General features: G+C 51.3%; 6 protein-coding genes across 6 annotated transcripts; 4 read left to right on the forward strand and 2 right to left on the reverse strand.

Annotated features, from left to right (window-relative positions):
- Positions 1-4,065: 4,065 nt before the first annotated feature.
- POX_e06359 (uncharacterized protein) lies at positions 4,066-4,272 on the reverse strand (the record flags this gene model as incomplete). The annotated part of the gene is made up of 1 exon (XM_050115182.1): positions 4,066-4,272. One exon carries the CDS (start codon positions 4,270-4,272, stop codon positions 4,066-4,068), a length of 207 nt encoding a protein of 68 aa, XP_049967642.1.
- A 390-nt stretch (positions 4,273-4,662) lies between these two features.
- POX_e06360 (uncharacterized protein) lies at positions 4,663-7,595 on the forward strand (the record flags this gene model as incomplete). Its single annotated transcript, XM_050115183.1, has 2 exons — positions 4,663-4,841; positions 6,353-7,595. The coding sequence occupies 2 exons, from the start codon at positions 4,663-4,665 to the stop codon at positions 7,593-7,595; spliced, it is 1,422 nt and encodes a 473-aa protein (XP_049967643.1).
- A 1,523-nt stretch (positions 7,596-9,118) lies between these two features.
- POX_e06361 (Meiotically protein) lies at positions 9,119-10,925 on the forward strand (the record flags this gene model as incomplete). The annotated part of the gene is made up of 6 exons (XM_050115184.1): positions 9,119-9,218; positions 9,329-9,365; positions 9,495-9,591; positions 9,692-10,397; positions 10,520-10,682; positions 10,826-10,925. The coding sequence occupies 6 exons, from the start codon at positions 9,119-9,121 to the stop codon at positions 10,923-10,925; spliced, it is 1,203 nt and encodes a 400-aa protein (XP_049967644.1).
- A 983-nt stretch (positions 10,926-11,908) lies between these two features.
- POX_e06362 (Extracellular metalloprotease) lies at positions 11,909-12,993 on the forward strand (the record flags this gene model as incomplete). The annotated part of the gene is made up of 2 exons (XM_050115185.1): positions 11,909-12,184; positions 12,280-12,993. The coding sequence occupies 2 exons, from the start codon at positions 11,909-11,911 to the stop codon at positions 12,991-12,993; spliced, it is 990 nt and encodes a 329-aa protein (XP_049967645.1).
- Positions 12,994-14,130: 1,137 nt separating this feature from the next.
- POX_e06363 (FACT complex subunit spt16) lies at positions 14,131-17,624 on the reverse strand (the record flags this gene model as incomplete). Its single annotated transcript, XM_050115186.1, has 6 exons — positions 14,131-14,622; positions 14,742-16,772; positions 16,843-16,995; positions 17,076-17,197; positions 17,256-17,340; positions 17,442-17,624. 6 exons carry the CDS (start codon positions 17,622-17,624, stop codon positions 14,131-14,133), a joined length of 3,066 nt encoding a protein of 1,021 aa, XP_049967646.1.
- Positions 17,625-18,229: 605 nt separating this feature from the next.
- On the forward strand, positions 18,230-19,639 carry POX_e06364 (uncharacterized protein; the record flags this gene model as incomplete). Its single annotated transcript, XM_050115187.1, has 4 exons — positions 18,230-18,402; positions 18,455-18,461; positions 18,546-18,694; positions 18,781-19,639. The coding sequence occupies 4 exons, from the start codon at positions 18,230-18,232 to the stop codon at positions 19,637-19,639; spliced, it is 1,188 nt and encodes a 395-aa protein (XP_049967647.1).
- Positions 19,640-22,984: the final 3,345 nt, after the last annotated feature.

Genomic DNA, 22,984 nt, shown 5'->3' on the forward strand with positions numbered 1-22,984 from the left:
CTTTCCGGCTCGCGAGTAATTTTCCGCGAGCCAGGGACTCGCGAGTCTTCCGGCTCGCGAGTTCGAGCCAGAAGTGCGAGCCGGCTCGCGAGTCGAGTCCAAAAAGCCGGCTCGCCGCGAGTAATTGCAAGGTCTACCTAAGACACCCTTAGTATCCTAGAAACGTAGGCTACCTAAGACACCCTTAGCACCCTAGAAACATAGGCTACCTAAGATACCCTTAGCACCTAAGATACCTACGGCACCCAAGACACCTACGGCACCTAAGACACCCTTAGCACCTAAGACACCTACGGCACCTAAGACACCCACGGCACCTAAGATACCCAAGGCACCTAAGACACCTACGGCACCTAAAGTACCTATAGCACCTAAAGTACCTATAGTACCTAAAGTACCTAAGGTACTTAGGGTACCTAAGGCATATATCGTACCTAAGATTAGCAGAGGCCACAATCTTAGCAAAGATAGTACCCTTATTCCTTATCGCTACCACCGAGGACCCTAGCCCAAAATCGTCCCTTAGTACCCCGCTTAGTACCGGATCCTTACTAACCGCAGACCCTAGTAATATCGCAGAGCCTTTCCTCGTCCTAAGTTAACCTATCTTTATAGAGTACTCTATAGCTCTGTTTTAGTACGCCTATATTAACCTTATTAGTAGGGCCCTCCGCGTCGCTATTAGATTCTCGCTTATAGCAGACTTCTATATATTAGGACTAGACCCTACGATAGGATTAAACTAGGCGATAGAGTTTAGCTTAGTAGCAGGGTTTATATTAGCAACAGGGTTTATATTAGTAGCAGGGTTTATATTAGTAATAGGGTTCGAATTAGTAACAGGATTAGCATAAATAGCGGAGTTCGACTTAGATATATAATTAGACTTAGTAGTAGAATATATAATAGGTTATAAATATTAAATTTTTATCCTTTAACTTTTTTTTCTAATCTTAATTACTTTTATAAGGCCTAATACTATATAAGAAGAATTTTTCTTATTAGTAATAAACCTCTTCAGAGTAACTTAGCTTAGTAGTATAAAATCTTATATTATAAAAAGCTCGCGAGTCGAGTCAGAAACTCGCGAGCTAGCCCTTCTGACTCGAACTCGCGAGTAATTTTCCGCGAGCCGGCCCTTCTGACTCGAACTCGCGAGTCCTCGGCTCGCGAGTAATTTTCCGCGGGCCGGCCTTCCCGGCTCGAACTCGCGAGTAGCGCGAGCCGAGGACTCGCGAGTAATTGCAAGGCCTACCCTATATAGTCCCGTGACTATCCTTATAGGCCCGATATTTAAGAGATACTATAGATATACTTCCAAAATCAACCTTTCTTTACTCTTCGAATCACAAAGGGGGTTATTTGAGTTAAGGAATTAAAGACACCTAACTAGGCCCTATACAAGTATACACGAAGGATAGATACCCCTCATAGCCTTTAGATCAGAGTAGTATACTTACCTAGGCTACTAATACTGTAAAAGGCCTCTCTAAAGAGGGTTTACTACTAGATATTATTCAGACGATACAAAGGGTATAATATTATAATTATAGGAGAGATTATAGGCTATTTATAACTAATCAGAGCACCAGAACACGACTAATCAGAAAACCGTAAATTCTGCCGAGTGAACTTTCTGCGTATTGTCTAAGCGGCGCTTCGCGCAGTAAATAATATGGACACTGATCAGATTTCTTTTAAGGATGTCTCCCTGTGTACAAAGATAAATAAAAACTTTCTTCGATTCTTCTTTATTGGGAAAGTGATTTTTTTTCCCATCTACTACTACACTGCTCTTCCTGTCCAATCCTCATCATCTCTCCTTGTCATAGATCACTTGCTTTCTCTTATCGAGTCAGCTCGTCGCGAACTGATCCGATAAGAGAAGGACGGGAAGATAAGACGGGACACGTCATGGTGATTGGGTGTGGCCACCTTTGATGTCTTGTCACGTGGGCGTGGGCGCTTAACCGGGTCTGACAAGTGGGATGTTCTTGTCCTTGAAATTCAGATCGGTAAATACAGCAAGGAGATGCATCTTTTACAGTACCAAATTGGCACAAACGCTGCCTGTAAGAGCGTGGGGGCAAAATAGCACAAAAGAGGATATACATGTATATTTATCTTCAGTATGTACTACACAGCGTATATGCACACTGATCTGGAAGGAGACTCGGGAGCATGTTTTCTATATGGCCATAGAACGAGTCCCGGGTGAGCTGAATCTCCAGTCTGCATTTAGGTCTAGTTTCAGGTTGACTTGATGATCGACTCCCGAGTCCAAGAGGAGACATACAATGCCGCATATGATGCTGTCATGCGCCCTACAATCTTCGTCCGAGCGACGGAGCTAGTCATTTACGCCACCAGCAGTAGTTGTGGCTTGGACCCTTTGGTCGGATGTTTTGACGAGCAAGGGCATGGGCCACCCTCGTGGCGACGGGTGAGGAGCACTGTTTTGAGAGGGGTGCAGGGATACCTGGAATCGTCAAGTTCATCAGCGGGGCAGATCGATGGAAAGATGCCGTTATCTGTCAATGACATGGAATTTTGTGATCAATGGTGCAATTGACCCTGACAAATATAAAGGTAAGAGACCAGAGAGACTCGAGAGATGATGATCCACGACCTGACCCCATCCAGTGCAACCTTTCAGGGAGAAAAAAGGGGCGGAGGTGGAAGAGGCAGCCTGGAAAATCGGAGAGGGCATCTGACCTATTTTCCATTTTCGAATAGAAATTGATGCGGATGGGCTGGGCTCGGCGTGGTCGATCAAAACGGGCGGGAGAATGCGAATTGGTCACGAGCTGACGAAAGATGAGGGGGTCCTCGGCCGATGCCTGCAGCGATCAACTTGCAGGAGAGGCAATGAGATAGTACTCACGGCTTGATTTGTATCTTGTCGTGGTGTGTCTTCTTCCGCCTAGGAGACGCTATAAGCAACTCAAGCATGGTTGCGACGGCCAAGTGTTTCGGAATTGCCGCCAACAGCGAGAGAGAGAGAGAGAGAGAGAGAGAGAGAGAGAGAGAGAGAGGAAGGTCAGTGGACGTCCCGGTGTAGACGAGATGGTTTTGTATCGGGCATGCTTCCATAGTGATGGAGATTCCACACTGATGATCGCTGCTCATTCTGGCAGCCCCGTGTCTCGTGTCTATTTGAGGCGGACCTTGAATATGTTGTGCATGTACTGATGGAGATTCCTTCCCAGGTGGAGCAGGGCCATCAAACCTAGTTCCTGGAAGCGTGCGGATCACGACGGACATGCTGCAATCTTCAGGGCGCAAGACCATCACCATCTACACCCCGATGATCTTCCAGAGATCAAGACTGCAGCAATGGATATCTCCTCGGTAGATGTGATTGATTGTTCGCCGTACTGTCCTGGACGGTGTGCTGCGCAGAACAATACGGTATGAAATCTCCGTGTTTGACTGTATGTAATACAAATACTGTACAATAATATACAGTCGCTCCAATTCAGGCAGCCAGCCAGATGACCCAAGCGGACTTCTTCCCCCGCACTTGGTCACAGCCCCCCTCTCCCTTTGAGGCCTCATTCTGACTCGTCCATCTCCATCACCCGAACCTCGAGTCGTCTCCTTGTTTCCTCAAGATTGCACGGATTCTGAGCGCGATGATAATTCGGGTTATTCTTTATTCAGGCGGTTCGTGCTCGGGTTCATGGCCACTCGGCCACCCTTGAATGCCCCCGTGCGATTGACGAATGACCGTCGCGTGCCAATTAGTCTTGGGAATTGGTCTCCGGCGATTGGTTGCTCCCCCTCCTCCGGCGTCCTGAATAGGAAATGCAAAAAGATCCTGATGACTCGTTCGGGGACGGACTGACTCACTGACCGCTGTCGGGCAGTGCGATTGAGTCATACCGACGGTTTCCGAGGCCACCCTTTCTGCGTGAAGCGGAATCCGGACTGGTCGACGGTATACCGTTGGGCGTGTACCATACATACTCTCACTGCATTTTATTTGATGACTCTTTGGGTATGTATACGTCGTGTAAAGTATTGCAATTGTAACCGGAGTCACCTAAATCGCAGAAAGCTCAATCAAGTGAGCTCCTCTGAGCTGCCCCAGAAGGGTAATGAAGTGGGAATGACATCGTCGTCGGAGGCGGAGAGGGTCCCTGGAACCAAGGAAAAGGGACGGTCTCGACACTGGGGATCTTCGGCCATGATCAGCATCTTCAGAACGCTTGATTTTAAAAATGGAGACTGAGACTGGAGCGGGTGAGTGGGCATGGCATGATTGGGCATTGAGACAATCATCGTCCGCACCTTAGTACTGCCAGGAGTAACATCGATTACTCGCTAGTCGCTACTGAACAATTCGGACGACTACTCTATGGACTGCAGTACCCAACTTACCCCCCTTGGGCCATTGCAATCGTAGCAGAGTCATGCTCCATCGGTAAAAGTCGATCTTGGGTGTACCCTCGACCAAGGCGGTACAATAGACACCTCCTCCTCGTCCTCCTCCCGTGCAGCACTCTCTTGCACGGCACTTTTATCGCGGGTCTCTGGAGGTGAGAACCAGAAAGGTCTATCCATCCAAATCCTGCTTGTATGAATGACGGAATGGCCGACTCTTATACCACGGCCACCCATTGCCCAGTACCATCCCTCTCCGCCCGTTTCTAATTCGACATGTGGGAAATCATGCGACAAGAATTCATGCAACAGGTCATTGACAGATCTGATTGGCGGGTGGCAGCCTCCCCCAAAAGCAACGAGGATCGATTGACGCCCGTCGCTGCGCGGCCTGACCAAGGATGGGAGGCCCGCCCGATCGATGGACCCAAAGGCGAGCTGCGGGATCTCTCATCGTATACAATTCACACGCCAGGCCGATTGGAGGGTATCGGATCTCCTGAGGAGATCGGCTGACCTCTTTTGCTTTGACCCGACGGGGGAGGGGGGTAAGAATGTGCCGTATACATACCATGTCTATGTTCTGTTCTACAGCGAGCCTTGAAGGGATACCATCATACCGTAGCCGGGCGTCTGGTACAGACTCCATTTGATGTCTCGCTATGAGATTACAAGGCAACAGAACACCATCTTCTCCCGTACGAACAATTGAGAAGGATGGTCGAATGGAGACGGGAGACAAAATCAATATCATCTTCGCGGGGTCGCATGTGACAAGAGTGGACTCTGTTAAGATTCCTTCGGCGGTACAACTTTACCGTACATACACATCTTTCCCATCAAATCCTCCCCCCCCCCCCCGATTTTGTCCTGTGGCTGTACAATCTCTGGTCTTGTGGTATGATTGATAAAAACTATCTGACAGTACCAGGCCACTCGGACACCACTCGCTCAGACAGTATCCATGAAAAATGATAAATTCCAAAAACAAAAAAAAAAAAACAGAATAATCCAAAAATACCACCATCTGACCGCAATCTTACACCATCCCGTGGCCCATTCACCCCCACTCCGATACCCGCTTTTATCAACCACTTCGCCTCTTGTGAGAGTCCAGTTGCCTCTTCATTCTGCACTCCTCCTCCTCCCAACCGGACTTTAAGTACTGTAGGCTCCCATCTCAACCGACCCAACGAGGTAGATTCCCTTTTCGCCCCTCTTGGTGACTGGACCAGCTTGATCGCAATCACTCGCAGAGAAAGAGTTGCCTGGTCCTCGTTGCGTCGCTGACTCGTCCTGACTCATTGTCGGGCCTTGACCACTTAACCCCGGTTTTATCGCCACTGCTGCCTGACAAATCACCTGGGTGTTGGACATGCACTTCCATTGACTTCCACCCTCGTCGTATTCGGGTCACAATTTAAAGCAGAATCAAGATTCCAGAGGAAATTGAATCACACGGAACCCAAGAGAAAAAAAGGAAATCCCAATTCAGCGCAAGCGAGCGAGCGAGCGAGAAATCTATATCAACCGACTCCACGCTAGCCTCCCAATCGGGATCTATATACTCTGGTGATTCCAGACCCGATTGCCTTTCGCCTCACCCTCTCAATCCCTCACCCTCCCCCCCCCTCATCGTTCTTGACTCTCTCCCATCTCGCAGTCACATCTTCCTTTCACCTCACCGTTGATCCAGAAATCGATTTCTGTTCCAGTCCATCCTTGGTGGATTTCCCTTCAGCCCCCCTGGTTGCATTCGCACCTCCAGGCTACATACACGCGCACTCATCCCTCCACAAGTTTAATCCAGTTTGAAACAAAGAAAAACCAGAATTCAATTGCAAATTGATTTTGTCTTTCAGACTCAATTCTTCTTCTTCTTCTTCTTCTTCTTCTTCTTCTTCTCCTTCTCCTTTTCTTTCTGTGGTTGACTTCCACATCCCCCGGCCTCTTCCTCATCTGACAGATCGCGGGTTGGTAATGTTTCCAACCTCTGGCCTCAGGTCGCCACTGCACTCGCAAGGACCATCAACACAGCATCAACAACAACGAACGGGCCACTCCCCTTCTTACTCTTCCATCATGAGCCGCCTCCCAGTGTCGAGCCTCATGTCTCCTCCCGAGCCAAAGTCGTTGGACAGCTTTCACCCCGCGTCCCCCATGACCAAAGCGGATCCCGCATCTATGGCCTCGATGGGGAGGTCCTGAAGCTTCCCCCCATCTCTGCGGATCGCAAGCGCACTCAGTCCGAGATGGATCTGCCCTCGCCCCCTGTGACTCCATACACGGGTGCCAACAAGAAGCGGCGCTCGCAGACGGCCGAGCAGATCGAAGCAGAGATCGAGGCCAACGCATCGCGCGACCCCGTGCTGTTCCCTCGCCAGGACTCCATCGCCCCCGAAGAGCCTCCTCTCTTTGGGCCCATGGCCCCGCCGGCAGCCGAAGCGTTAGTCGAGCAACACATTGATTCGCACATGGCTCGCTTCGAGAACAAGCGCAATCGCCCCACGCGCGATGAATATCGCCTGGCCTTGTCCTGCGTTCCCATCGTTTCGTCCCTCTACAACCGGAACCCAGCCGCCTGGGCCCGTGAGGAGCGCGAGACGCTCGAGCGTCAATTGGCTCTGATGAACCGCGCCCGTCCCGCTGGAGAGGCCGAGGTCAAGCTGAAGAAGCTCGCCCCGGCCCCCGCGAAGAAGGTCGTCGGAGGAGCTCCTCGGGTGCCTCGCCCTCGTGTCAAGCGTACCCCCAAGTCCACCCCCAAGCAGCAGACATTGGACAGCTTCGAGATGCCGTCCCCCCCGTCAGCCAGCAAGCCTCGTGTTATTGGCACCAATCGAGACGACACCGACTTCAATGCCCTGCCGGACTTCTCGCCCCCAGTGGACACCCTGGGTGGCAATGCTAAGGCCCTCAAGGCCGATTGGAAAGGTCAGATGCTGGATCTGAGCCAGGACCCGGATCGCCTCCTGCTGGGACCCGCCGAGCTCAATTTGGCCTCCACCCTCCGCTTGTCCTGTGCCACCTACCTGTGCAGCAAGCGCCGCATCTTCGAAGCTCGCGTGCGCGCCCTTCGAGTGGGCAAGGAGTTCCGCAAGACCGATGCGCAGCAGGCCTGTAAGATTGATGTCAACAAAGCCAGCAAGCTCTGGACCGCCTACGACCGGGTGGGTTGGTTCAAGCCAGAGTATTTCCGCCACTTGCCGTAAATTTTGCCTCGCACTCACTAGGCGCGCATTACAGTGACGCGGGAGCCTGTTCGGAGACTCTCATACAACACACTTCACTTACAGACTCTTTCTCTCTTTCTCCTCCCCAGTCCTGCCCCTGTCCGCGGCCGGTTCGGAATCTGGCTCATTTTCACAGGCTCATCGTCTCTCAAGCGTTTACTTTGAACGTTCTGTCCCATAGAGACCTTGCCATCTGCCTACTCCAAGCCTCGTCGGTGAGGTCCCGACATCCTCGTTGTTAATGTCATGTGCCGATAATCTTCCATCCATCTACACCACCCGCACACTCCCACTTCCGCGCCGGATACCCGTGTCGCACGTGCGGATTGATTCTGGCGTGCCTCACGTGGGTTCGCTGTCTTTCCGTGTCTCAACATCCGAGTCACTTCTTGCTTTCTTCATCACCATCGCCTGCTTTTAATTTTTCCCTTTGCTACGTCTCCTCCATGTCGGTCATGCTTCACGAGTAATTTTTCTTCTTGCGATACCCCTGTCGAGCATCTGGCTCAATGTCTTGTTCTCTGCATGATGATTTCCATCTCGTTTGGGTGCTTTTGCTTGCTTCTCACATCATGTTTTGCTTTCTCCTATACCCCCCACCCTTCTCCTCATTGAATCTTGTCCCTGGCTTTTGCACCATGGTCTTTTTTTTTCCGGGCAGGCGTTCAGGTCGATTTGTTTTCCCACCACCAACCCAGATTGGCAATCATGAGTTTTTTGCCCGCTTTTTCTGTTTTCAGGCTAGGGGCCTCTTTTTGCTCTCTGGATCACTGTTCTTCTCCATTCCTGTGTTTTTGTTTCCTATCCTCTCAGCCGCTCCTCCGGCAGGAGACTGGACGAGACCCTGTGATACCCCACTCAGACACAATTGCTTTGAATCATATTCCTCTCTGCCAATGCGCACAAGTTTGTCTGCATGTAGACGTAAGCTCTTAGGCACTAGAAGTCCAAATGTCGATGATCTCGACCAACACGAGGTCGCCCGTCTGTTCTGTCAGATGACCGATCCTATACCGCCGCATGTACTACGCATGATCTTTCCAATCAGAGCTTCTGTCCGCCTTTGAAAGTCTCCAGCCACCCATTTTTAAAGCGATAGTCGTTGTCACAGCTGCACACTGAAAAAAATCAGCCCAGGATCTCAGACTGCTGTCACATCATCCAATCAAATCCATCAGACGTAAATTTTCAATCATCAAAATAGCAACTCCAGCTTGCCCCGTGTTGATGTGCAGCGCAACCCGTGGGGGGGCATCGGCCAGGCTCCATCCAATGAAGCCCGGCAATTTCCCTCCACCCGAAACCGATCGGGCTCCGCCCCGGCGCCACCTTGTCCTGACGTCTCCCTCATTGTTCCCTTTTTTTTCGAGAGTCCAAACGGCTTACGCTAGCGTACACCCAAATCAACTGCATCTGCCGAATCGATCGCCTTCGCCTATCTCCTTCCACACTGCTCTCCTGACCCCCCTTTGTGCGTCTGCTCTGCGCGATCGTCCATCGCCATGTCGCAGGCCGAGGATCCTCGTCCCGAGTCCATCGACGAGCAGGAGCGCGCTCACGCCGCCGGGGGAGACAAGAAATCCAAATCCCGCAAACCAGCCAGTATGCGTTGATCCTGCCCCCTTTGCATCTTCGGTTGCATCATTTGTGCTCCAAGGTGCCGTCACTCCTCTTGAATCTGAACCCTGACTGACTGGAAACGTTCCGTATAGATACGGCATTCCGACAACAACGACTGAAAGCATGGCAGTGAGCGTCCTCTTTTTATGATTCCGGATCATCCGCGCGGCGCCGCGCCGCGCGACGCCGCAGCACCTCGCTGTTTAACAATAAAGAAAAAGAAAAAGAAATGGCTGACTGAAATATGCTGTCGATTAGACCGATCTTGACCCCCAAAAGCGTTTTGCCTCTGTTCTTCATCGTCGGCATTGTCTTTGCACCCATCGGAGGAGTGCTGCTCTGGGCGAATTCCCAGGTATGTTTGCGCATTTGGGGTTCTGCGCTGTGGTCGGACCTGGCCACGCAGTCTGTCTCCGCCGTCGACCAGACTCTCATCGACCTTTCTCTTGCTCTAGATTAAAGAAATTGCCATCGACTACTCCTGGTGTAGCATGGACGCGCCGGTGAATACACGAGCCGACATTTCCAGCAATGTGTCCGCGACCTTCAAAACGTCAACCGCCAACAGCAAATACTACTGGCAACGATCCGAAACCGACGAGGGTACCCTGTGCTCGCTATACTTTACAATCCCCGAATCGATGGGGCCCCCGGTGTACATGTACTACCGTCTTACCAACTTCTACCAGAATCACCGTCGCTATGTGCAATCGCTTGACTTGGATCAATTAAAGGGAAATGTGGTTCCCAACAGCACCATCTCAGGCGGCACCTGCTCCCCCTTGGATGTGAACTCCGACGGCGTGGCCTATTACCCCTGTGGCCTCATCGCCAACTCCGTTTTTAACGATACTATCAACACCCCTGTGCGTCTCGCAGACACCAACCACACCTACATGATGACCAAGCAGGGAATCGCCTGGGACAGCGATAAAGAGCTCATCAAGAAGACCCAATACAAGCCGTGGGAGGTGGTCCCGCCACCCAACTGGAGCCATTACAATGGGTCCTACGTGAAAACAGGCATTCCCGATTTACACGAGGATGAGGACTTGATGGTGTGGATGCGGACCGCGGGGTTGCCCAACTTTAGCAAAATGTCGCGCAGGAATGACACGACCGCGATGGAGGCGGGCGATTACCGTCTGGATATCCTTGACCGTACGTTCTCCTTCCCCGTCTTACCACACTCTCTAAAACTCAGCGCCGACCTTTCCCGGTCCCGTTTTGGCCTTCTGTTTATCACATGCCGAGGTTGATCAAAGCTGATTGATTTTTACCAGGTTTCCCCGTCACCGAGTACGGCGGAACCAAGTCCATCTTGATCTCCACTCGCACGGTCATGGGTGGTAGGAATCCCTTCATGGGAATCGCCTACGTTGTCGTCGGTGGAGTCTGTGTGCTCCTGGGAGCCTTATTTACGGTTGCCTACTTGATTCGCCCCCGGTATGTTCGAGCCCCGTCACAGATCGCGTGATCTGAAACTACTCTTCTGCTTCATCTTTCTCTCTCTGCATCATTTCTTTTCTTGAATCAAGGATTGGTTCGATTATTCGGGTCTAGACCATGATAACTAACGAAACTTTTAGGAAACTGGGAGATCACACGTATTTGACATGGGATGCAACCAACCAGCCAGCTACTGCTGTGGCATCAGGACGGGATGACCGCATGCGCGCCAACGCCTAGGACTGAATCATTTACGAATTCATTTATCTTTTCTTTTCGTTTCCCTTTTTCTTATTCTTTTTGCGTTGATCACTTCTTTTCCCCATGCCCTTATCTTCTGTGTGTCTTTTTTTTGGCCCTTCCTGCCCTTTTCCTCCTTTAAATAATCCTTGAGCTGCTACTGATTTTCCTTTGCTGCTGTGAATAAATGGACTGTCTCGGGTTCGGTGTTCAAAAAGGAGTTTTCAATGTATCTACACTCTGTGTCATGACAACAACAAATATCCTTCCAAACATGCTAGTTTTCACCTACCAGGCAATGACCTCACATATACAGAGCCTTGGTTCTGCCCTAGCGCACCCCGAGTGGCCTTCATTCTTTCTGATTTTCCAAAGTCTTCCGCAGACTTATTCTCGATCTGCAGGCTTCCATCTCAGTCTCGGGCCTCATCTCCGGTCCCACGAGATCTCCTCCAGATTCCGTTACGCTACCCGAAAGGGCGTGGGACAAAAAAGAAATGAATTCAAATCAAAACACACGGAAGCCCCTTGCTTGTCGGCACGCATTCCTCCCGCCTGGACGTGCAGCATTCCTCACACCTAGGCTCCCATTCTCCCTCAGCCTATGTTGATGTCCATGTCCATGCCCATGCCCATGCCATCATGGCTGTTGATCAAGCAGTTTCGAACAGGCTGGGTAAAACCGGACTCGAATATGAAATGAACTGATCTCGCAGTCAGGGGATGACCCTTCCGTCTGTTGTTCGCTCGCCTGTTCCGCTGTCGACCGTCGACCCGATTACCCCGTCACTCTTTATCTGAAGTCGTCCATTCATTCATTAATCTACTTGATATATTCATTCCTTTGGGTCTCATCGGGCGGAGGTGGATTGGAATTGGCGAAATACGCAGTTTCAGACCGAAGCAAGATACCAGCAATACAGATATCGGGGCCAGGCTGGAACAACAACGCGTTAACATAAACATCAATTCGACTCTCAACCATGGTCTTTCACTCTGTGGCTCTGCTCATCATCGCAGCGGCTTTACACATCCTTCAAGGACAATGCAGTCCCCTAGTCACTCAGCAGCGTGGGATCTGTGCAACCGAGGATCCCGAGCCATCTTTTCTCCACGCCGTCCAGCGCGTGCGCAACGATGACTCTACAAATCGAGGATCACCGACCCGTGAAGGCCCGATTGAAATTGACACATGGTTTCATATTGTCAGCAGCAGTGACTTGCAGAATCAAGTTACGGATGAGATGATCGATGCTCAGGTACATCATTTGTGAGGAGATTGTCAGCGAAAGAGATTTGATCAAAGACTAACATTCTATCCCCCCGCCTTTCTCTCTCTGTCTCACGCACACAGTTATCCGTTCTCCAAACCGCATATCAGGATGCACTCATTTCATATCGGCTGCAAGGAGTCACTCGCCATGTCAACGACGCCTGGGCTCGAAACTACGATGAAGTGGGCATGAAAAAGGCTCTCCGTCAAGGCACCTACCGAACACTCAATGTGTACTTTCAAACCAATCTCCAAGCGACACCCAGTCAAGCCGGACGTATCTTCGCGTCCGAGAATCAACAACACCAGGAACATGCCCACCCACGCAGCATATCTTCTGCTTCGGTCTTCCCTGCCCACAAAGACGTCTCGGTCAGCGCCCTCGGCTTCTGCACCCTTCCAGACCCTAACATCAACGCCACGAGCCCCCGATCCGCCTACGTCAAAGACGGTTGCAACATCCTCGCCAGCGCCATATCCGGCGGCAGTCTCGAGCAGTACAACCGCGGCGGCACCGCTATTCATGAAATCGGGCACTGGAACGGACTGCTGCACACATTCCAAGGAGAAACCTGTTCCCCAGACGACCCTGGCGATTACATCTCCGATACGCCGCAGCAAAAGACGCCCACCAGCGGATGTCCCGCCTCGCGGGATTCGTGTCCGGATTCACCGGGTCTGGATCCGATTCACGATTTTATGGACTACTCATCGGATCTGTGCTATGAGAGTTTCACCCCGGGTCAGAATGAAAGGATGAGGAGTATGTGGGAAAGTATGAGGGAGGGTAAATGAAGAGCAAAGCTAGATTCTCGTATCATGTATCCGAAGCAGACCATGACCATGACCAGCACCAGCACCAGCACCATAGTAAATAATCTCAAGGCCGGACCTGTTGATTATCGGGAAAACCAAGTCCTTGATATTATTTTTTTCCTCTTGCCTTTCATTCCCATTCCTTCACTTTCAACTAGTCTTCTGGTGTACATCTCTCTTCCTGAGACCACCCACTTCAAAGGCCTTCATCGCATTTGGCCCAAGTTGCCTGTATATGTACATCTCGTCACTCCATGGAACCTTAACTTTTGTTTCCCTCGCCTATCATCGCTCGTAGTACCTTACCTAGGCAGTGCCAAAGATACACCCACTCAATATCTGACTGAGAGAAATAAAACATGTACGTGTGTACACATGTGTTTATATCTCTAAAACTTTTTTTTAGCTTTTTTGGAACTTCCATGCTTCCCTTGTGATATTTTCCGCCTCATCTAGGGGACGGACATGGACTCTTCAAATATGTATTGGAAATCTGTCGTGGTGTGATTCCATGATATTTATATTTAAATAGATACGAGCCGAACTGAGACTCTTGTGTAAAAGTGCCGTGTACCTAGAGACCTCAAGTTTTTGATAGGAGTGAGTGGGTGAGACCCAGCCCTACTGTCTAGGTAGTAGACAATTTATCTACCTCGGGGGACAAAATCGTCTAGTTCCGAGTCAAGGTGAGATAGTGTTAATCAGTCTATTGACAGTTCGTTTGGTTCAGCCCAAACCAAATATATGACTGCCGTCTGCATGTTCTCACAGTCATCAAATGGGATGTTGTCCAGCATGCTTCCATGCACTCGCTGGTCTTGGACCTTTCGAGGAGACTTGAATAACGGATGTTGCACTCAGTCTTTGTCATTGATAGTTCTGTATCTCTCATGGTCACCTGAGTTGGAAAAAAAGTGGTTGAGGGAGTAGATACAGATAGAGAGACAGAGAGAGATAGAGGGGAAAAGAGGCAAATAGATCACTATATCAAGACACGACAGGCCGAAGCCCAAGAAAGAAGGTGAACAAAAACCAGCCAAAAACTACTCGTTCCGGAATTAATTCACAAAATGGTGGACGAGACCTCATCCATCATCAACATCACCAGCACCAGCACTAACGCTTCCGCTTGGTACCACGGTCATCATCCTCCATGCGAGCCTCTTTATCCTGGCGCTTAGCCTTCTTCTCTAGCTCGTCCCAATCCTCGCCACTCTCCTCATCCTCGCCGCTGAATTCTTCATCGCTTCCGTCGGCACTAGCGTCTTCGTCATATTCGCTGTCCTCCTCGGAACTCTCATCGGCGGCGAGCTCAGACTCGGAGAGCTCGAATGCGGACTCTTCCTCTTCGTCGGAACCCTCAGAGTCCGACTCGGCAGCCAGGAATGACCAGCCTCCGTCGGCGAAGAACCCGTACGGATCGCTGACCACGGTCTTCATGATCGTGGTCCAGTTCAGGTTCAGAGGACCCTCGGTGTAAGGGATATCGACCGAGTCGAGCCAATCCTTGACACCTTCAAGGGCCTCAACGGGGATCGTGTTCACGTGGACGGGAGCCCGGTGGAAGTCCTTAAAGACGAAGACCAAATCGAAGTTTTTGAGGCCGAACTGTGATTCTATCATTAGCATTTAGTCGAATCACACATTGGGAATAAAAGAAAACCCGGAGCTCCGAGTTAATCGGAGGCAGGAAGAGGCGATGGGTGAGGGGAGAAGGAATCACTCACCTGCACACGCTCCAAGTGAGCAATTTCAATTTCATTAAGTGTGATCACCATGAACGGTGGCTCCGTGAGCTGAACAAGGGCATCGGTAGTGGGCTGGATCAGCACGTTGGAACGGTTGGGAACACCTGTGAATCCGATCTCTCGGAAAGGAATATCAACGTCCACACCTTCATCCTTGCCAGCATCCGCAATCTTCTCGGCAAACGCCTTGAACTCGCGATCCAGCGCAGCTCGTCGTCGTCGCTCTTCTTGCTCGGCCTCAAATTCTTCCTCATCACCATAACGGTGCTTGCGGCGTCGGTTTCCGGTTTCATCGAATTGCATCTCGGTGGCCTCGCGGTAGAACTGAACATCGCGCGTCTTACGCTTACCAATCATAATCGGGGTCTTGAGATGGACGTGGATGAGGACAATCAATTCGTGAGCACACGGTTGGAAGAAGAGATGCTTCACGTTGCTGAAGAGCACGTCCACGTGCTCACTGCGGAACGGTGACATGTACCGAAGACCGTTCTGGTGAATCTCAACTTCTCCAGGAACACGCTTTCCGTCCAAGGGGGGACGCAGGTAAACATCCGGCAGCTTCACAGGGCGTCGATTCCTGATTTCAACCAGCTTGTCCTGCTCAACCACGTCCTCCAACTCCTTCTTCTCCTGCTCCCTTCGCAAGGCGTTTTTCCGAAGCTCAGTGATATCCTGTGCCACTTGAGCCAGTCGATCATTGTCCTTGGATCGTAGGGTCAAGTTGCGCACAAAGTGGGCAGACGGATCCTCAAAAGGCTGATCGTCCTTACGACCAACACCCTGTCCAGGAGACAGGAAGTTGATGCGGAGATATGCATACTCGCCCTCGTCACTCTTGCTTGCATTCTTGATCGTGTTGATGTGGAAGGGAACCGGTCTGCCCATAATCGGAACAATGACCGTTGAGGCCTTGTGGTCAACATAAATGGTCAGATCCTTAACCTTGGGGGGCAGCTGGTTGTCCCGCTTGTAAGACTCGAAACGCTTGAACTTCTTCTGTGCAACCCCATTATCATCTCCAGTGGTGCCCGCAAACCGGTCCAAACCTTCTTTGGTCTTCTTGTTGGCAAGCTCCTTCTGATGTTCCCGGCGACGCGCCTCGGCACCTTCGTTGATCTGAGTGGGCCGCTCGGCACGCAGCTTCGTCCGTGTGACATTTCGACTGGCAATAGCACTAGACTTCACCTCCTTCTTCTCCTTGACGGGCTTCTCGGGCTCTTCCTCGTCGCCGAAGTAGAACGACACGGAATCCATATCAATTCCAGCATCCTTGGTGAAAATATGGGGTCCACTTTCACCAACACGCACGGTGTCTGTAATGACCATAGAGTAGACGTCGTTACCCTTGGACTTGGAATCGGTATCCTTCACATCCGTCAGGCCTACGGTGATGGCCAAAGTCATGCCATTCTTCAGGACTCGGTTGTTCTTCGCATTGAGGACCATGTTCGAATCACGAAGCTCAATACCAATAGCGGCACCAACATTCTTCGTGAGGTGGTTCTCCAGCTCAGGCTTCTTCGACCGAACTAAGCTCAGAGCCTTGTTGTAGAGCTCCTTGGCCACAACACCGTCACGGATCTCCTTCATGATCGCATCGTGGAGATTGAGGAGGAAAGCGTAATTGGCCTCCTGCGACTTGCTGGGATCCACCAGATAGGTACGTGCGATGAGCGAGTTATATGTCTTGTAGCGAATACCGAAACTGGACAGGATGATGCCAGGCTTCAAGTTGTTGCCGTCCGAGGTCGCTGTGAGCTTCAGGTCATAGGCGCCTCCACTCTGCACCACCGGCCCGTACGCCCAGTCGATCTGCTCGGGATCAAATTCTGACGGCAGCCGTGCGAGTTTGTTGAAAAACTTAGCATCATCGATCTTTGCATCCACCTTCGCTGCGAGGGCTTTGTGAGTGATTTGCTTTTCCTCGTCAAGGAGCCGCGACATCTCGTCCACAAAGTACTCAGACATCAAGCCGCTGCAGGCACGGGAGGCGTTGCGGATCGAGACCTTGGCGCAGTGTCAGCAAATCTCTCACTATGCAATGGACCAAGATTCGATGAGGACACGGGAAACTTACAAGCTCTTCCGGATCCTTGATTGCAAACGCACTGGAAAGAGCTGGTGTGATGTCGACTTCCTCCACATCTTTTGAAATCTCCGAAAATGCTCGCTTCCAATCATCGGCGAAGGGACCGGTCGTGGTATCTTTGGGCAACGTTCCGACTTTTTTCTATCATTGGTAAATACCGTTAGCTCTCTTCTGTGCTGTGCATATGAGCCTGAGGTGTGACACTGAGCAACAAAACCTACACCGGCGCCCTTAATGACATCGATACACTTCTCAAATGCTTTTGTTTTCGTTTCCGGGTCCTTCGTCGTCACCAGAAGCTCGACTGGAATCTTTCCATTCTTCAGAGGCTCAAGAAGCTCAGCTATGTAGCGCACTTGTTAGCTCGTTAATAGCAATGGCGTTAAATCCCAGTTTCCTACCTTTCTTAGCCGTGGTAACCACGTAGATGGCCTCGGTCGTAAGGACAAAGAGGGTTGCCGGAAATTCGTAGCCAAGGAGCCAGAACTAAGACGTCGCATAAGTCAGTCAAGGGGACCGGAATATTCTCATCGATCAATAGCGATGGATCCACCGTGTTTTGGACAAGTATGCGACCCTAGACTTACATGCATGGCATTGTTCTTCTGGAAGGAGCTCTCATCACTCTTGGTCTTGCCCATGAGGATGACAATCGACTCGGCGCCACCAAAGAGCGCATTTCCGGATCGCTTGTCGGCCTTCCATGATGCGTAAAAGTTTGAAAGGTGGTTGAAGAAAGTTTTCTTGTCGATCGAAATCTTGTCAGCCATTTTGGCAGTCCCGAGGCAAGCAAAGCTTGCCTACAGCAATTCCGAGACCGAACGCGGGGCAAAGAAAGGAGTGGATTTTCAGTAGAGGTGTGATGAAGTTTGCGATACGGTAAAGAGTGGCTAGAGAGTCAGGATACTTGAATAGAAGAGAAAGGAGGGATTCGGCGGAGGGAAAAAAAAAGGGAGACAGCTGGTGATGTCAAGTCCTTTGGGGCAGGACGAGAGGCGGAACGCGAAAACGCGCTTTCGACTTTTGCCTCTTTGGGACTAGCGCTGCGGTGTCCGAAGATTGCGAGTGATTCTTTTTTAAACATCAAAAGAACTACTTGGCACATTTCTGGCCATATCACACCTCTTTCCCTCTCTTTTTTGCTGTACCAGACAGTCTGTTGGCTACAGAACTGATTGCCCAAATATCTGTGATCGTAAAGTGCTTTAGCCATTATGTACCACCTGAGATTTACGGTTGTCAACAACGCCAAAACCTTTCACTTGTGATCGGAGCTTATCGGTCAACCATCCCCTCCGGATAATCTACATTCCAAGCCTCGACGATTCCCGATGGTGGTCAGCAGAATACGATACGCCTCGAACTGAGCTCTGCGATGAATCCGATTTTTTTGGAACCCAATCTCGGTGACCCCGGGGCCGCTCGGCGCACGCCGCGAAGCGATGCAGCAACTGGAGTTTCCGCCGGCAGTGTTCGCGCACTTAGCGCGCAAATGGTAGCATTTTACTTCAGGGCTCCGATCAAGGCGTTCTTTCGAACTCGTGTTGAGTGAGTAAATATGCGCAAAGGATATGCCGAGGTTTTACTGACACGCCTCTAGCTATATGGTATCATGAGATCCCTTTCCCCTACCGGCACTCGTGAACCATGTCGCTAATCTAATACCCCTCGCTGGGCCGTTCGACAACCAGGCATTTGCACGAGCTGTGAATCCTCGCGTTGCAGAAGGCAGATGGTCATTACACACCACAACGCCCGGGCTGCTGCTCCATGCCGTCAGGACTTATGGCTGGCAATTCATTCCTAACCAAGTCTTGCCGCCGTTGATGGCGAATGCAGGGTGAGCTGAAATTGAATCCATCTACATGGCCTCTACTTTGACATCCGAGACTAATCGGCGGCTCTTTTCCCTGATCTTCTTCTCAGAGTCGGTGCAGTTCTCTATACATCCTACCTTCAGGTCCTCGGCGCGCTGCATGAACCCGTTTCGCAAGGCGCGAAACGAGTTTGGCCTCCCGCTCCTCCCTCCTCGACCTTTGCTGCTGGTTTTACAGCCGGTACCATTCAGTCTATCATTGCTGCCCCGCTGGATGCCTTGCAAGTGCGCCTTCAGACCAGCGACATGTTGAGCGGGCAATACCGCAGCATGTGGCACTATGGACACCACAAGCTCAAACAAATCGGACTTCGGGGAATCTTTGCCGGGTGGAGCCTCTCTTTCTTACGGGATGCTTTCGGGTACGCCATTTTTTTCTCCACCTTTGAGTACGTCAAATCGCAGTCCTACTATGCCTTTGTCACCTGGTATTACGGGGCGCTTCGCGCAGAGACGGTGGATCGGCTTCCCTCCCCCGGATCGAGTGACCGTGGTGTGCCCCTGATCAAGCCGCATTATGCCTTAGAACCCTGCTTCCTCATGATGGCTGGAGTCTTGGCCTCGGTGGCCCAGCAGACTATTCAGCACCCGATCGGACGGGTGCAGGACCTTCACCTGGGTCGGCTGGAGTATCTCGACCGTCAGGCGAGCCTCGATCCCTCGCGGCGACAGATGTTGCGCCTTTATTATCATGCGTACGAGGAAACATTCAAGCGTATCCAGCGGAAGGCTGCACGGGCCGGCGGGTTACGAGCTTGGCTTTTCCGAGGGTTTGCGGGAAGTGCCCTTCGCCAGGTGCCCAGTACTAGTGCGGGTCTGGTGATCTTCGAGTTGGTGCGTCGACGGTACGCGAGTCTGGCGGATGCTGTGCACATTCAGAAAGACGGTTATGACATTCTTTTGAACTAGAAACCCTGCATCTCATGGCCCTATTTGTTTTCCTTGATGTTTTGAAATTTCTTGCATGGCGTGTGCTCTGTCTCTCTTTTTTTTTCTACCTAGCGGCCGTCGTGATGTTTCATTTGACTCCATATTTGAAATTGGGGACCAAGATCTTGGTCATTCCTCCGCTCGGTCGATGTCTTTGTGGGGACCTCACGCATCTGGCAGTCACATGTTGTATACCCTTGGTGGATTTGGCGAACTGTTTCTTTGTAAATTTCTATTTCCCTCGAGACTCCTGTTTAGAGCGTGGCCGTGCCCTGCCTCTATCACCCACTTTGTCGCGTGGGCAACTACAAAATTGGTCCGGCGTCCTGGATCCGTGCCCGCAGATCCCCCACCTCGTGTGAACCACCCTGGGATTGCCCGGTAAGAATTTCATCTCGAAATAATCCGTCAAGGCCACGCGGGGCTTCGGTTTCTGCCCTCGTGAGCTCCCGGGCGGGTAATCATGGCTACATGATGGTGCGTATGCAGTGACACTCAGTGTAGCTATCCGATCTTCACATGCGCCTCGGGGCTGGATGAGACTGGTGAAGGGGAGGTTGATGACAAAAAAAGGGACCTATCAGCCCTCTCATGAGACGGTTGGACCGCTGCTTACCGCTTACAGCGATACATGGGATTGGTACCTGCCTTTTTTTTTCCATTTGATCTAGAGCCCACACAGTCGATCATCAAGCGGCTGTTTGACGGACAGGTGAGGCTTTTATCAAAACACATCACGTAGACAATTCTCATTGAGCCAGGAAGCATGTGACCCGACAGCTTCATAGAGATGAACGGCCCCCGGGGTTTATCCTTCCGGGACGTGTTCTATTAGAGAGTGGCATCTTGTCACAGGCAATAGCAAGATGGCGGACTAAACCGAAGTGTTTATAAATGTCTCTTCATTTTGTCTTTATTATTTTGGTCTTGGCCCCACGAATATCCTCGGCGATGGCTCGACAGGCTCGCCGGAGATCACCGATTGGGAGCTTGCTGACTCCGTTCCTATCGAATGGTTAAGAACAAGATGAGGATTATCGGGAAGCCTCAGGATAGCTCGTAGATAATCCCTTGGTCTTGGCATTAGAACGCTTTTACTTTTCGCATTTCAACTATCCTGAATCATTTGCATTCGCCCTGCTTCTGTTCTTGAGCTGTTTGTTTGTTCTCCTCGCTGACCTGAGACTGAGATAAGAATTTTCGATAAGGAAATGAGACGAAGCAACTACGAGATACCCTGGAAGTTAAAGTACTTGTCGTCTATGTGGACCACTGTAGTCGCAGTTTGAGCGGGTTGATCCTTTCGCTCGGGTTGGAGATCGCCCTGTGGTCAGCAGTGGAACTGGTGAAAGTCGTCCGCCATGGTGTCACGAGTATATAGGATTCTCCTCCTGAATGAGTACGCACGTGTCATACGTGTCCAGACCAACGGAATCTCCCATTTGGAGACTTGTTCAATATTCAGATGACCATCTTCACAGGATGGTCAGGTGACCGTTGAACCAGCGGAGGTGAGAACTCGGTTGAAGCATCGCCTGTGAACGGAGACGTGATCACGGCCTCCACTTGAGCTCGTCCGTCCATTGGATGTCATTCAGCCACCCGCCGTCCGCCTTCGTCATCAACGGTACTTTAGTCACTTTCTGGCTGGAGCGGAGGAGCTCCATAGTGGATCCCAAGCTCTCCCCAGACGCCCAATCCCCCGAAGTCCGCAACAACCGCAACGAGACGAGGAGACGAGATCAATGGAGGCACACCCAGGCGCCCAGCCCGAGTTCACCCAGTACAGTACAGAGGCGATATACAGGACGATGTGACTGGCCCGAGGGACTGACTCGGCAAGGCAAGTCTACTCAACCACTCCCACCAACTTCCCTCTCGCTCGGCACCTTACGATCTGGTCGCATAAGCGACAGGCTCCAGTACGAAGTTCGGGGAGTAGTAGTCCTCGCCTCAACCACATGCAGTCGAGCCCCAATCCGGCCTTAAGCCTCATCCATATCGCCCCCCTCCTACAGTATTATGATTGTACCCGATTGCACTGGACGCTTATCCATGGCGCTGTCCTCCGCGCCCCTATCGGCCACACGGTCCCAGTATGCTCTCTCGTATTATGTAGATCTGGCCTGGTCCATCGAATCCCGGGAGCATTGCTGGAACTCATGCTCTTCCAGTGTCGTTCACTCGAACCCTCTCTCATCTGGTCTTTTGCTGGTTTGCTGACCCAAGCAAGGCTGGTGCTTTCAAGTCATCGCATCTTTGCCTGGCTCACTACAGTACAACGGGGTCCCTGCATTCAGTCCGGTAGCGTGCTCTGTTTTCCGCTGGCGAATCTCCATCTTGGACACCCTTTTTCACCTGCGTCCACCTGACCTTCTGACTTCCACCTTCCGTCTCCCAACCACCACCCTCCTCCTCCTCCCCCAATTCCCTTTCTCCTCCCCCCAAATTCTCCGTACTTCTCCATTCTCCATCCCCACTGCAGACGTGCCGTCATCTTGCATCGATCGCGCGTGACTAGCACCGGAATTGCCTATCGTGACCGCTTCTCAGCGTGCGCGTGGCGTCGCTAGTCAGACTTTCCTTTGGCTAAAAGGGGGTCCTGGCAGGTTCCCACCTTTGGTTGATCCGACCCGGTGACGCTGGGGAGAAAAAAGCTCTCCTTGTACCACCTACCTTGCTCGACAGCAGATTGTGAGACGACGGACGACTCCCAGTAGTCTTCCAGATCTCTTCGGTCATCCTGGCAGATCTCCTGCTCTACCCGCCTCTCTGCTCCTGATTGAGGCCCAAGACGGAGACAACTGCGAGGGCGTCACTCCGGTGCTTCCATCATCCCTCTCCCCACCCTCATTCCCCCCTCGACGGTGCATCCTGATTCGTGCATGTCGAGGAAAAATACCATAATCCATACATTTATTTTATTTTTACAAAATCACTGAAGCGGATCTCCAAGGCGATCACAACCCAAAAAAACGGTGTGTCTTTTTTTTCTAAAAAAAAAAAAAAGAAAACGAAAGGGAAAAAGAGAGCCAAAACCACCCAACAAGGTCGACCTGGGTTCCCGAGGGCTGGATTCATCAGCCCGCCCACCGCCAACATTCCTTCATCAACCTCCCCACGCGCCATACCCCTCCGCACCCTAGGTAATTCTCCATCCCAGTTCACGGCGCTGGACTCCGTCAGTGAAAAGGATCGTCGCCGTTCACACTCCTCGACTCGCTCCGGCGAGTCTGACTTCTCTATCTGGTCAGATACGGGAGATCTTGCCGAACAGCTCGCCGAGGAGGATCCGTTAACGCAATCCCTCCGTCAGTCGCTCGA

The sequence above is a fragment of the Penicillium oxalicum genome, chromosome V, assembly GCF_001723175.1.
Source record: "Penicillium oxalicum strain HP7-1 chromosome V, whole genome shotgun sequence".
Classification (NCBI taxonomy): domain Eukaryota; kingdom Fungi; phylum Ascomycota; class Eurotiomycetes; order Eurotiales; family Aspergillaceae; genus Penicillium; species Penicillium oxalicum.